The 12,927-nt window shown below is 44.9% G+C and overlaps 1 protein-coding gene across 2 annotated transcripts in view; it reads right to left on the reverse strand.

Moving 5' to 3' along the window:
- tnksa (tankyrase, TRF1-interacting ankyrin-related ADP-ribose polymerase a) overlaps positions 1–12,927 on the reverse strand; it is a 429,478-nt gene that overhangs the window by 202,100 nt on the left and 214,451 nt on the right. For both annotated transcript variants that reach the window (XM_060935943.1, XM_060935942.1), the window contains exon 5: positions 11,251–11,326. In XM_060935943.1, coding sequence (XP_060791926.1) covers positions 11,251–11,326 — 76 coding nt within the window. The remainder of the gene's footprint in view (positions 1–11,250; positions 11,327–12,927) is intronic.

Raw genomic sequence — 12,927 nt, forward strand, 5'->3', positions numbered from 1 at the left:
ACTGTAAAGTGTATTAATGGGATGTGACATCACTCCCTGTTACAGACGGGAGCCCAGGAATTAAATAAATGCAGTAAAAACAAACCGGTTGTAATTGTAGGTATTGTATTTAAAACTGTACGGATGAAGGCCTCTGCATGCTCTTGCGACAAGGCTTTCGCAGATAGCTTTTCGCAGACAGTTGTAATTTATCGTTGAGCGGGGAGTAATAGGTGTGCGTGATGTTATTCACCGCCACAACGCAAGGGGGCGCGAAGTCGCGAAATCGCTAGGAGTAGTTGGTGGGTGTGGTTAGTGGAGTGTTGATCCTCCGGTTACTTATAATGACTAGAACTGGAGTCGTATAGATGTACGTACTTCCTCACTTCCTCGATCAACCGCTCTTCGTGCTGCTCCGTCTTCGCTCGTGTTTTTAAAAATGGCGGTCGTGAAAACAAAACAAACCGGGAAAGTAGGGAAGCGGAAGTGCGTGTACAGCGGATGTAGAGTGGACCAATCAGAGCCCTCTTGTCTGCGAGGCTTCTGCGGTGGTCACGATTTTTGGGAGGTGCGCGCAGAGTGTCTGCGAAGGTGGGGGGGCTACGCAGACGCCATCTGCGGCGCCGTCTGCGAGGACTGGGTTGTCAGCATAAATTGGCCTTCAGCCAGAAGCCGACATAAAGCCACACATGCAGGGCATTCTCACTCAAAAGGGATTCATGATCCAAAAGTGGAGTCTGGTCCATTAACACAAGAACTTATTGCCATGTTTGTGTTCAGCAAACAAGCAGGTTATTAAAACCAGGAAGTGGATATAGAAACCACTCAATGGGATTAGATCCTTACACGCTGACAAAGAAGGATTTTTCCTTTGAAAGAAAAATTGACTCGCTAAATTTGACATTAGTAGAATAAATTTTTATCCTATTGTAGCCGTAACTAAATACAAAGACAATAGTTATGCACGCTATTAACTTAATGTGAAGATAATTAACAGATTATCAACAGATTTAAGGTATTTTTTTTTAAAGATGTGTATATCTTGAGTCTTTTGTATTTGTAGTTATTTGTATCTGTACACAACCCCAGCAGCTCTACTGATCAACTTATCGTGTTTAAATAAAAGTTATTCATTCGTTCATTATGAGCTGGAAAATTATCCATCCGCCGAGTTCCCCGACATCTCAAACTACCTGCTGCTGCAGACATCGTTCTACACGGGGACACAGACGAAAACCTGGAAGAGCAGGAGGAGAACGACTGTGTGTGTGTGTGTGTGTGTGTGTGTGTGTGTGTGTGTGTGTCTGGGTTAAAGATCTGGGCCTCAGGACACTACAAGATAAATCCTGTATCGTTTTTGCCCGGGTAAGGAGGAGTTTCTGGGCTTTTTGTACGCGTCTTTGAGAAGGTTGCTAGGACGCTACAGGTTTTAGTGTCGGGTGTGAACAAACCACAGCCGCTCGATTCTCAATCCTCCCTGCTCTTCTCTTCCAGCAGACATCACAGAGCCAGAGAATTTACCCACAAATATATTTATTTATTCAGCCTCCTGCGCACACATGGGTTAAATGCGACAAAATAAAGACTTGTTCTTAAGTTACCCAAAATGTATTTGTTCCACTTGAAAAGTAGACGGCAAAGCAGCTACCAGATTTGGGACACCGCGACATCCTGAACTATTTAGTATTTGGCTTCAAACTTGGAAAACATTTCACGGCCCACTAGATGGTGCTTCCAGTGGTACTAAACCAGTGGTTAAGAAACACTGGTTTAGAACATTTAGCAAAATGTAAAGTTTATTTCCTCTTTTTGTTCATCTGTTTTTTGTTTTTTTTTTTTTTTGGGGGGGGGGGGGGGGGGGCAAAAAAAAAAAAAAAACCTCAGTGGCAACTCAAAACACATTTGGCTCACAGTAATTAATGCTTTGAAATTATCATTAGTTTCAGTTTTATTTTGTTTTTTAATTATTTCAGTTGGGGGCGGCACGGTGGTGTAGTGGTTAGCGCTGTCGCCTCACAGCAAGAAGGTCCGGGTTCGAGCCCCGGGTCCGGCAAGGGCCTTTCTGTGTGGAGTTTGCATGTTCTCCCCGTGTCCGCGTGGGTTTCCTCCGGGTGCTCCGGTTTCCCCCACAGTCCAAAGACATGCAGGTTAGGTTAACTGGTGACTCTAAATTGACCGTAGGTGTGAATGAGAGTGTGAATGGTTGTCTGTGTCTATGTGTCAGCCCTGTGATGACCTGGCGACTTGTCCAGGGTGTACCCCGCCTTTCGCCCATAGTCAGCTGGGATAGGCTCCAGCTTGCCTGCGACCCTGTAGAAGGATAAAGCGGCTAGAGATAATGAGATGAGATGAGTTTATTTCACAAGGGCATAATGGCAGCAATTACAGCTTCAAGGCATCTTGGGAAAGAAGCTATGAGCTTGGCACACTTGTTTTTGGACATTTTTGCCCATTCCTCTTGGCATATCCTTGCAAGCTCCATCAGGTTGGATGGGGAGCATCGGTACACAGCCATTTTCAGCTCCTTCCACAGATGTTCAATTGGATTCAGGTCTGGGCTCTGGCTGGGCCACTCAAGGACATTCACAGACTTTCTCCGAAGCCACTCCTTTGTTCTCTTGGTTGTGTGCTTCAGGTCGTCGTCACATTGGAAGGTAAACCTTCGCCCCAGTCTGAGGTCCAGAGCGCTCTGGAGCAGGTTTTCTTCAAGAATCTCTGTGTACTTGGCTGCATTCATCTTTCCCTCTATCAGGACTAGTCGCCCCATTCCGGCTGCTGAAAAACATCCCCACATCATGATGCTGCCACCGCCATGCTTCACTGTAGGGATGGCATTAGCCAGGTGACGAGTGGCGCCTGGTTTCCTCCAGACATGACACTTGGTATTCAGGCCAAAAAGTTCAATTTTGGTTTCATCAGACCAGAGAATCTTGTTTCTCATAGTTTGAGAGTCCTCTAGGTGTCCTTTTGACAAACTCCAAGCGGGCTGTCATGTGCCTTTTACTAAGGAGTAGCGTCCGTCTGGCCACTCTACCATAAAGGCCTGATTTGTGGAGTGCTGCCTGGATGGTTGAGCTTCTGAAAGGTTCTCCCATCTCCACAAGGATACTCTGGAGCTCTGTCAGAGTGACCCTCGGGTTCCTGCTTACGTCCCTGACCAGGGCCCGTCTTCCCTGATCGCTCAGTTTGGCTGGGCGGCCAGGTCTAGGAAGATTCTTGGGGGTTCTAACCTTCTTCCATTTATGAATGATGGTGGCCACTGTGCTCTTCGGGACCTGTAAAGCTGCAGTGATTTTTCTGTACCCTTCTCCAGATCTATGCCTTGACACAATCCTGTTTCTGAGGTCTGCAGATAATTCCTTTGACTCCATGGCATGGAGTTTGCTTTGACATGCACGGTCAACTGCAGGACCTTATATAGGAAGGTGTTGGCAATCCCCAATCATGTCCAATCAATTGAATTTACCACAGGTGGACTCCAATTAAGCTGTAGAAACATCTCAAGCAGTATCGGTGGAAACAAAATGTACCTCAGCTCACTTTTGGCTGTCATATCAAAAAGGGTGTGCACATGTGTACATATGACGTTTTGATTTTTAATAAATTAGCACAAACGTCTAAAAACCTGCTTTCACTGTCTCATTATGGGCTATTCTGTGTAGAATTTTGTGACCAAAAATGAAAATCTATTGTAGAATAAGTCTGTAACGTAATAAAACGTGGAGAAGGTGAAAGGGGTGTCAAGACTTATCAGCTTGACTCCAAATCATTATAAAGGCAACCATGGAAGAACATTTTGTCATGTTGTAGAAATAGCCCTTTATCAAGTGCACCGTATGAAAATCGGCAGCCAGAATAATGTAAATGTTGAAAACATATTTTGGGGCTTTCGATTCTTATTTGTGGAAGGTGATCCCTCAAGAGTTCCAATATTTGTTGCCATAACGGGGGCAGTTAATCCCGAAACATTCACGCCCTTTCCAAGCTATTTCGTCCACTCACTCACCTCATCATAAAGGACGCCGAAAAATCAACTTTAAGATGAAGCAGTGTGTCCATTCTAGCCCCAAGTATACTTCAGTAGACGCGGTCCATGCACTGTGCGTGCACGATGCACGGCACAAGTTGTGTCATGCACACAGTCCTGTGCACGTTGAATGCATTGAGCGTGAAACTGATCGCACTTGCGTCCAACTTGTGTTCCGACACATCCAGTACGCTTTGAAAACACCCATGTGTGTATCAGAGTCCATGTTCCATGAACATTCTTCCATATTCTGGAACTACAGTCGTGGCCAGAAGTTTTCAGACAGGCACAAATTTTGGGTTTCACAAAGTTTGCTGCGTCGTTGTTTTTAGATCTTTTTGTCAGATGTTTCGATGGTACACTGAAGTACAATTATAAGCATTTCATAACTTTCAAAGGCTTTTATTGACAAGTACGTTAAGGTCATGCAAAGAATCAATATTTACAGTGTTGACCCTTCTTTTTCAAGACTCCTGCAATTGGCCCCGACGTGCTGGATATCAGCTTCTGGGCCGAATCCTGGCTGATGGCAACCCATTCTTGCATAATCAGCGCTTGGAGTTTATCGCAATTTTTGTTTGTCCTCCACAGGTTCTCGACGGGATTAAGATCTGGGGAGTTTCCTGGCCACGGAGCCAAAATTTCACCGTTTTGTTCCCCGAGCCACTTAGTGATCACTTTTGCCTTGTGACACGGTGCTCCATCATGCTGGAAAAAGCACTGTTCATCACCAAAACCGCTCCTGGATCGTTGGGAGAAGTTGCTCTCGGAGGATGTTTTGATACCATGGCAGTGTTCTTCGGCAAAATTGTGAGTGAGCCCACTCCATTGGATGAGAAGTGACCCCACACATGAATAGTCTCAGGATGCTTTACTGTTGGCATCACACAGGTCTCGTGGTAGCGCTCACCTTTTCTTCTCCGCACGATCATTTTTCCAGACGTCCCAAACAGTCTGAAGTGGGTTTCATCAGAGAAAATAACTTGACCCCAGTCCTCTGCAGTCCAACCCCTGTACTTCCTGCAGAATGTCAGTCTGTCCTTGATGATTTTCTTGGATGGAAGTGGCTTCTTTGCTGCCTTTCTTGACACCAGGCCATCCTCCATAAGTCTTCGCCTCACTGTATGTGCAGATGCACTCGCACTGGTGGTGACCCGATCCCATAGCCGAGTCCTCTTTAGGAGACGGTCCAGGCACTTGCTGGACTTTCTTGGGCGCCCTGAAGCCTTCTTCACAGTGGTTGAACCTCTTTCCTTGAAGTTCTTGATGATCCAATAAATGGCTGATTTGCTGTAATCTTCCTGGCAGCAATATCCTTGCCTGTGAAGCCCTTTTGATGCAAAGCAATGATGAGTGCACGCGTTTCCTCGGAGGTAACCATGGTTAACGGACAAAGACGACAATGATTTTGAGCACCACCACCCTTTTAAAGGAACAGTCCACCGTACTTCCATAATGAAATATGCTCTTACCTGAATTGAGACGAGCTGCTCCGTACCTCTCCGAGCTTTGCGCGACCTCCCAGTCAGTCAGACGCAGTCAGACGCGCTGTCACTCCTGTTAGCAATGTAGCTAGGCTCAGTATGGCCAACGGTATTTTTTGGGGCTGTAGTTAGATGCGACTAAACTCTTCCGCGTTTTTCCTGTTTACATAGGTTTATATGACCAGTGATATGAAACAAGTTCAGTTACACAAATTGAAACGTAGCGATTTTCTATGCTATGGAAAGTCCGCACTATAATGACAGGCGTACTAACACCTTCTGCACGCTTCGGCAGCGCATTGATATCTGAGCTCCGTATCAATGCACTGTCGAAGCGCGCAGAAGGTGTTAGTACGCCTGTCATTATAGTGCGCACTTTCCATAGCATAGAAAATCACTACGTTTCAATTTGTGTAACTGAACTTGTTTCACATCACTGGTCATATAAACCTATGTAAACAGGAAAAACGCGGAAGAGTTTGGTCGCATCTAACTACAGCCCCAAAAAATACCATTGGCCATGCTGAGCCTAGCTACATTGCTAACAAGAGTGACAGCGCGTCTGACTGCGAGGTCGGGCAAAGCTCGGAGAGGTACGGAGCAGCTCGTCTCAATTCAGATAAGAGCATATTTCATTATGGAAGTACGGTGGACTGTTCCTTTAAAGCAACCAGTCTGCTCTTCTAATCCTCCTTAACGCTTTCCCCTGAGCTGACGAGAGGATCACTGAAATGATGTTAGCAGGTCATTTTGGGGGCAGGGCTAAAATGCAGTGGAAATGGGGGGTTTGTGATTAAGTTAACTTTCATGGCAAAGAAGGACTTTGCAATTAATTGCAATTCAGCTGATCACTCTTCATAACAACTTGGAGTCAACGCAAACTGCCACCACAAACTTTGTGAAAAAAAAAAGTGTGTCCGGCTCAAAACTTTTGGCCCAAGCTGGAGGAAACCCAAGCTGATTTTACGTGCAATTCGATTTAGTTTGTGGGTACCCAATACTAAGGGGGGGTCTGGGGGCATACCTCCCCAGAAAATTTTGAAACTTGCATGCCTCCTGGTGCATTTTCAGCTAATAAATTACTCCCCATATCCCTGGAAAATACTTGCAAAACATGTATGAGGTTTCTCTCCGGATGTATGCATGCTTGGCCTTCTTAGTTCCCCCATGTAGTTTAACAACTACAGCATGGTCCAGCTCAGCCAATCGGAGCGTGAGAATCAATCAATAAATATGGCGTCGCTTCTGGTCACGTCAGACCCAAATCGAAGACAATTTCATGGTGGAATAATTGGATCTGCAGCAAATTATGGGCGGCAGAGACGAGCTATATAAAAACCCGCTTGAACATTGAAAGGCGAGCTTTGTTTGCCGGCGCAGAACGTCTGCGTAGGCGGAGAAAACCGCCCGTCACTGGCGCCTGTAGACACCTCTGTAGTTTGCTTTTTTAAAAAGGATGTTTTTATTTCAGTGAACAATATTTTTTTTCCACTGCTCATTTTAATTAACTATTTCAACCCAGACTTGGTTCATGTTCTACAGATGAGTCGATTCAGAGTCGAATCTTTTTCTAGTGCACTGATGTAATATTTGTGCCACATTCTCCTGCCTCAGCAGTAGGGCTCGAACAACCGTTTCAGAACGCAGAGCTGCATGCGGAAGATACGTCCATCGCGTGCTGTACTGCTGTATTCACGGACGTGACACGATACGGCGCTGTGAGGGTTGGATTCTAAAATATCCCAAACAGCTGTGACTCTGCCTAGAGGAGGCTGTCCACCAAAAACCAGTAACTGGGCAAAGATGGGATTAATCAGAGAACACCACTTATGCACTAGTTATATAAAAAAAAAAAAAAGTGTACAAGATTTTGTTTGCACATCATTTTGCAAGCTATTCTGATTTCCTGCATTTCAATATTACGTGACATTTTGTGTAGATCAAGCCTCAACACCAGGTATTGCCCAAATGCCTGATTTGCCCCACCAAGATGCTCAGGCGGAAATATTTTAGCGAGTTAGGCCCGTTCGGGCACACCTGTGGTCGGCTTCTTGAAGCACAAAAATGATTTCCGAGCAAGTACATGACAAAAAAAAAAAAAAAAAAAAAAGACGCATTACCCAGCATCCTCGCCTCTCTGGTGATCGCCATTTAGTTTTTTTCTGATGGCCATTCTGATTGGCTCGCTTCAGGCGCACGTGCGCATTTGTGCTTTTCATCACTACGAGTGATCTGAAGCCAAGTGAAGATGTCCGACATCTGTTTCTGTTGTTCGAAGAAAACTACAGCTAAAAAACTCTACTACCGGATTACTTGGATCATCTTCGTCAGAAAGAAGCGCAGGATAGATATACACGGAAATTAGAGTTTATTAGCGGTTCTGATCCGTACAAAATTCCTCAAAACAACTGGAGTCATGGTGCAGATTAGTGGCCTAGTGTTAGCATTAGCTGCTAACGGAAAGAAATGATGCTGCACTGGTTATTTAAGAAACAAAACAGACAAACTGCTTTCATACAAGAGGAACAACAGCAACCTTTCAACACGTCACTGACTAGTTTCCAGTAACAGCACAAGAATCGTTTTATTCCTTATTTATTATAAACACTTGAGGGTGCGATGCTAATTGTTAATATGTAGGCAGGTAACAATTTCCCTAATTCACAATTCGATTCATGATACTGGGCTCACGATAATAGCCTAATAATAGCCTATTAAAGGGGAACTGAAGGCAAATTTATCATCAAAATTATATTTCTCTCATTTTATTAAATATCGGAAGGCATTTCTGATTGCTATTTAGTCGCTGCTATGGCAAGTTATGAGTGTTTGAAATACGCTCTGTAATATATCAGTCCATATGTCAAAGCGATGGCCGTAAACGAGATTCGCTGAGACCTGTGCGAGACATCGTAGGACGGAAGTAAAACGTACAGCAGAAATCAAAGCGACCGACATCTGCCAACGTTGTCAAAAGACGTGCGCGCCCTCCTTCGAATGCTGATGCAGGGATGAGAATGAAAAATATTTAAAAAAGTCTGAAAAAACCAGGGCGGGGCCCATGGCCCAGGGGGGTGGGGCCCATAGCCCAAGGGGGCGGGGCCCAGGGGCTAATGATTTTTGGCTATTTTTTTTTTTTTTTTACCCCAAAACCATTAATTTTATCAGCAAAAAAGTTGCAATGTATTTGGAAATAAATTCCCCTTCTTGGTGGACTCCCAGGTGAAAATGATTAATATGGTACAAGAGACTTGTTTTTAATCAATTCACATTTGATGATTTCAAAAAATCAATGCACCTTTTAATATAAACGAGCTCTACAGTAGTATATTTCTGCATTTTTGCTATTCATGTCTTTGAATACTCTAATCCTTTACAATGAAGTGCAAACCAGAAAAAAGTTCTGTCATATAATTCTCTGAAGCTTTCTTCTGATGTTATCATGGTCGCAGGAGGTCTTGCATATTAAGCAGGCAACATTCAACATCACTCATCACTTCCCTTTCAACTGTTGTGTGTACTAACGAGGTTTTATCTGGACAGGATGTTGTGGAATGTAATACAGATACCATACGGTCAATTTGAAGATCGAGATGGTGATTTTGAGTTAAAGAACAGGCATGTACAATGGGCATTACAAATTGGAAATTTTTTTTTTTTAAATCAAAAACTATAAGTTCATCTCGGCCTAAAAAAATGTGGGCAGACGCTCCCGTGCGGCACATCCCAGCAATTCCCCCCCATGAAATGAGCAATAAGTAGGAGAGTTATACACGGTATCATACCTAAAATTTTATCAGAAATATAGATATGATACTATGATTCTCCCCAACATGCTACATTAGACAAGCTAACCTCATTTATAAAAAGATACACACTTATATATGACGTGTATGTGATATATATGATGTATATTCATACATTGTTACTTTACAGAAATCTTCAATAAGTTTGGTCTTTTCATGACAGCCTGTTGTAGACCTAAATATAATGCACATGAAATGACACTCCTCACCTCAACATGTCCTTTACAATCATTTAAGCCACCATGGGCAATGCTGAAACCACTGCTGCAAACAGTACATCGCACGAAACTGTCATTATTTTCTACCCTTATTAGACAGGGAGATTCTGTTGTGTAATCTGAGCTGAAGTGGGTTTTGTACTTTCGTTTTTTGGGGCGCACGCGCTCTCTCTCTGCTATGCCGGTCAGTCCTCGAGAAAAGGGATAAAAGCCCGCCCACACTGAAAGCTGATTGGCTTATTTTGCTGAGTAACCCAATCAGGATGCTCTTTGTCTGGCATGCGCTACATGAACAGGCACACAGGCAGTGTTGCCACATTGGGTGGTTTTAAGTGCATTTTGGTGGGTTTTGAACATATTTTGGGATGGAAAACATCAGCAATATCTGGCAACACTGCACACAGTCTCCCTCGCGCGCGCACATTCTAAGATGCGTGATGCAGACCTTAATGTTGCGCACGCACGCTCTTGCTCGCTTCTATCAATATGCAGGAGACTCCTGGAAGTTCTGGGAGACTTGGGATGTCTGCGTTATAAGGTGACCACAGATCGTTAATCATACCCACCCCCCGAAAATTTCTCAACGGATTTACATTGATCTCAAAAACGATCATTTTGGTCTGAAAAAGTCGGGAATCCGCCGATCGGCAGAAAATTCTCATCCCTGCTGATGTAATCAAGCCGGAAGTTTTCCCCGTGTCTGAAATCGCTCCCTACTCACTATATAGCGTGGACGCCATTTTGTAGTGAGGATTTGTGGGAAATGCGCTCAGTATAATATGGATTTATCACAAAAATACACGCATGCATTTATTATTCTGAAAACCCACCAGCCGCCTGATCTGGCACTTTTTAACTGTGCGACAGTAATGACGTAAATACCAGCGCGACGGACTCGTCCTCATCCTGTCGCCTTTCCGACTCTTCTCGGTTGGTTCGAAGTCGTATGGAATAATCTCCAGGTCACGCACGCGAGGGAGGCGGATGTATGTGCAGAAGTATAGAGTTTAATAAAGTGCAGGATATTTATACAGTGAGACGATATTTACACAGGCAAACGAGATCAAAAACGAGAATACGGGCAAAAGGGTCGGTCGAGGCGCAAACTCTCCATCAAAGGCTAAACGAGGACAAGAACGAGAAACAGGAAATCAAGACAACGGGTAGAAAGGCTCGGTAACGCTGACACTCCATCGCTGATGAAGCTGGCAAATCTCGAAATGAATCTAAATTGGAACGGTCTGGCCGCTGTGTAAACAGTTTTCAAAATGGTGGCGCCGACGCGTCAAGTTTAAAGTCTTGTGAAGATCGTGCGGATAAGCGACGCCTGCCGTGGACCAAACGAGCGCCATTCAACATGGCTAAAAACCGTAAAGGCTGAGAAGTGTAATATAATATGCCGATATGAGTCACGAAATAAGGTCAATAAAACCGAAAACATAACTGAATGTGTCAAATTAAGAAATAAAGCAAGTTTAAAAATGACTTCAGTTCCCCTTTAAACGAGTCGAGGCTCTAACGTGAGGCTCTTGTTGGGCCCAAAGGTCCTTCCCAGTTGGGGGATTTTTCTCTGCATGGATCAGATTTGTTTAATGACCAGGTAATTGCTAACAGCTAACTGACTGCTGAGCCAAATCAAGTGTGTTATTGGAGTGGAAAATAAATATCTCCGTATCATGCGGAACAAGTAGAAGCTTCCTAACATCGGCGGCGTGCGTGATGAGCAGAGGTCTTACCTTGCGGCCGTCGCTGGCGTGGCAGTTGACGTTGAGCGGGGTGAGCAGGGCCATGAGCTTCTCTTCATTTCCACTCCTAAAGCAGAGCAGCAGTTTATAAAGAACATGCAAGAAGGAGGAGGAGGGGAAAAAAAACAAACAAACAGCAAAAACACAACAACTGGAGATGGAGGAGGCAGAAAGCATGAGCCAAATATACAAGTGGGAGAGATGAAACATCCTAGTAAACACAGCGAGACTGAAGAAGGTGGAACACTAGTGGCAGTCTTCTCTTGTGGGACCTCGGAGGAAAACTAAACAGCGTAGTGACTTGGAGCTCAGTGGGGAAACTAAAGGCCTCGGCATTCTTAAAGGTCCCATGGCACGAAATTTTCACTTTCTGAGGTTTTTTAACGTTAAAATTAGTTCCTCTGACCTTCCTTAGTCACCCCAGTGGCTAGAAATTTCATAATGTGTAAACCAAACTATGCCCAACATTTGAGAATGGCGCGTCAAAACGGCGCGTTGATAAGCTCTTCCCTTTACTACGTCAGCAAGGGAGATGATCCCCACGCCCCCCCCCTCTGGATTCCCACCCACTGTATGGATTGCCCCGCCCAGTTGTAGTGAGGAGACCATAGAGGGAGGACAACAACAACATGGCATCACCTAAGCGAGCGAAACATGGAAATTGCGCTGTACATGGATGTGACAACACAGAAAAGAGTCTGTTTTTACTGCCGACGGGAGAGCCCCTGAAGACGCAGTGGCTTAATTTTATTTACTTCAATAATACGCCGTCGAGTCTACCTAAGACGGTGTATGTTTGTCGGAAGCATTTTCCTGAGGAATGTTTCCACAACTTGGGACAGTACAGGGCAGGTTTTGCACATCAACTGTCACTGAAGCCTGGGTCCGTACCAAGCATCCCTGCCGCATCAGCCACAAACACCGAACAAGTAAGTGTATAACTGGTCGTTTTGCCGTGTTTTAAAATCGGTGCGTTAGCCTAGCAATGGCTACATTAGCTGTGCAGCTAACTGCTTCCTGCAGTTAGCCAGGTAACCTGCGCTACAAAACTAAAGAGCATGCAGCACGCTCTGTTAAACTGAGTTTAGTCTGGAAATTGACTGTAACTTATGAGCTTATGTTTGACTATTGCTCCGCAATGCATGTCTTCTGTTGGATAAGCGATATGTTGCTGTAGTTGCTGCTTCTATCCTCTTTGGTTATGGAGTGCGTGTTCAAGCCTAGGGTATTATACGTTCGTAAACTACCACTCCGAACACTCTCACTCTCTGTTCTCTGTGTCACGTTGAGTTTACGAAAGGAGTCCGAGGGAGAACGGGGTTTTGTCTTAGCAGCGTGGCTACAGGCGCTGATAGCAGCGAGTACGTGTGCGCGCAGCTTGGTCAAGCCCCTCCCCCTCCCCCCATGGCCCGCCCCCACCCTCTACCCTTCCCCGCCTCCTGCTTCTCATTAGCAAAACGACGCACTGGGAAAAGCGCTGAAATGGGGCTTTCTCCCAGGAGGCTATATTTACGTGCCGAGGGTTCATTTCGAAAAAGGCTGTGGATATAACATCCGGAAACCTCCACGAGCCCGTTTAAAGCATCAACAAACCACCATGCCATGGGACCTTTAACGCAGAGATGACTTCTGTACCACACATTCCGTTGTCCGGTAATTACCGGACAT

This window comes from Neoarius graeffei, chromosome 12 (genome assembly GCF_027579695.1).
Source record: "Neoarius graeffei isolate fNeoGra1 chromosome 12, fNeoGra1.pri, whole genome shotgun sequence".
NCBI lineage: Eukaryota > Metazoa > Chordata > Actinopteri > Siluriformes > Ariidae > Neoarius > Neoarius graeffei.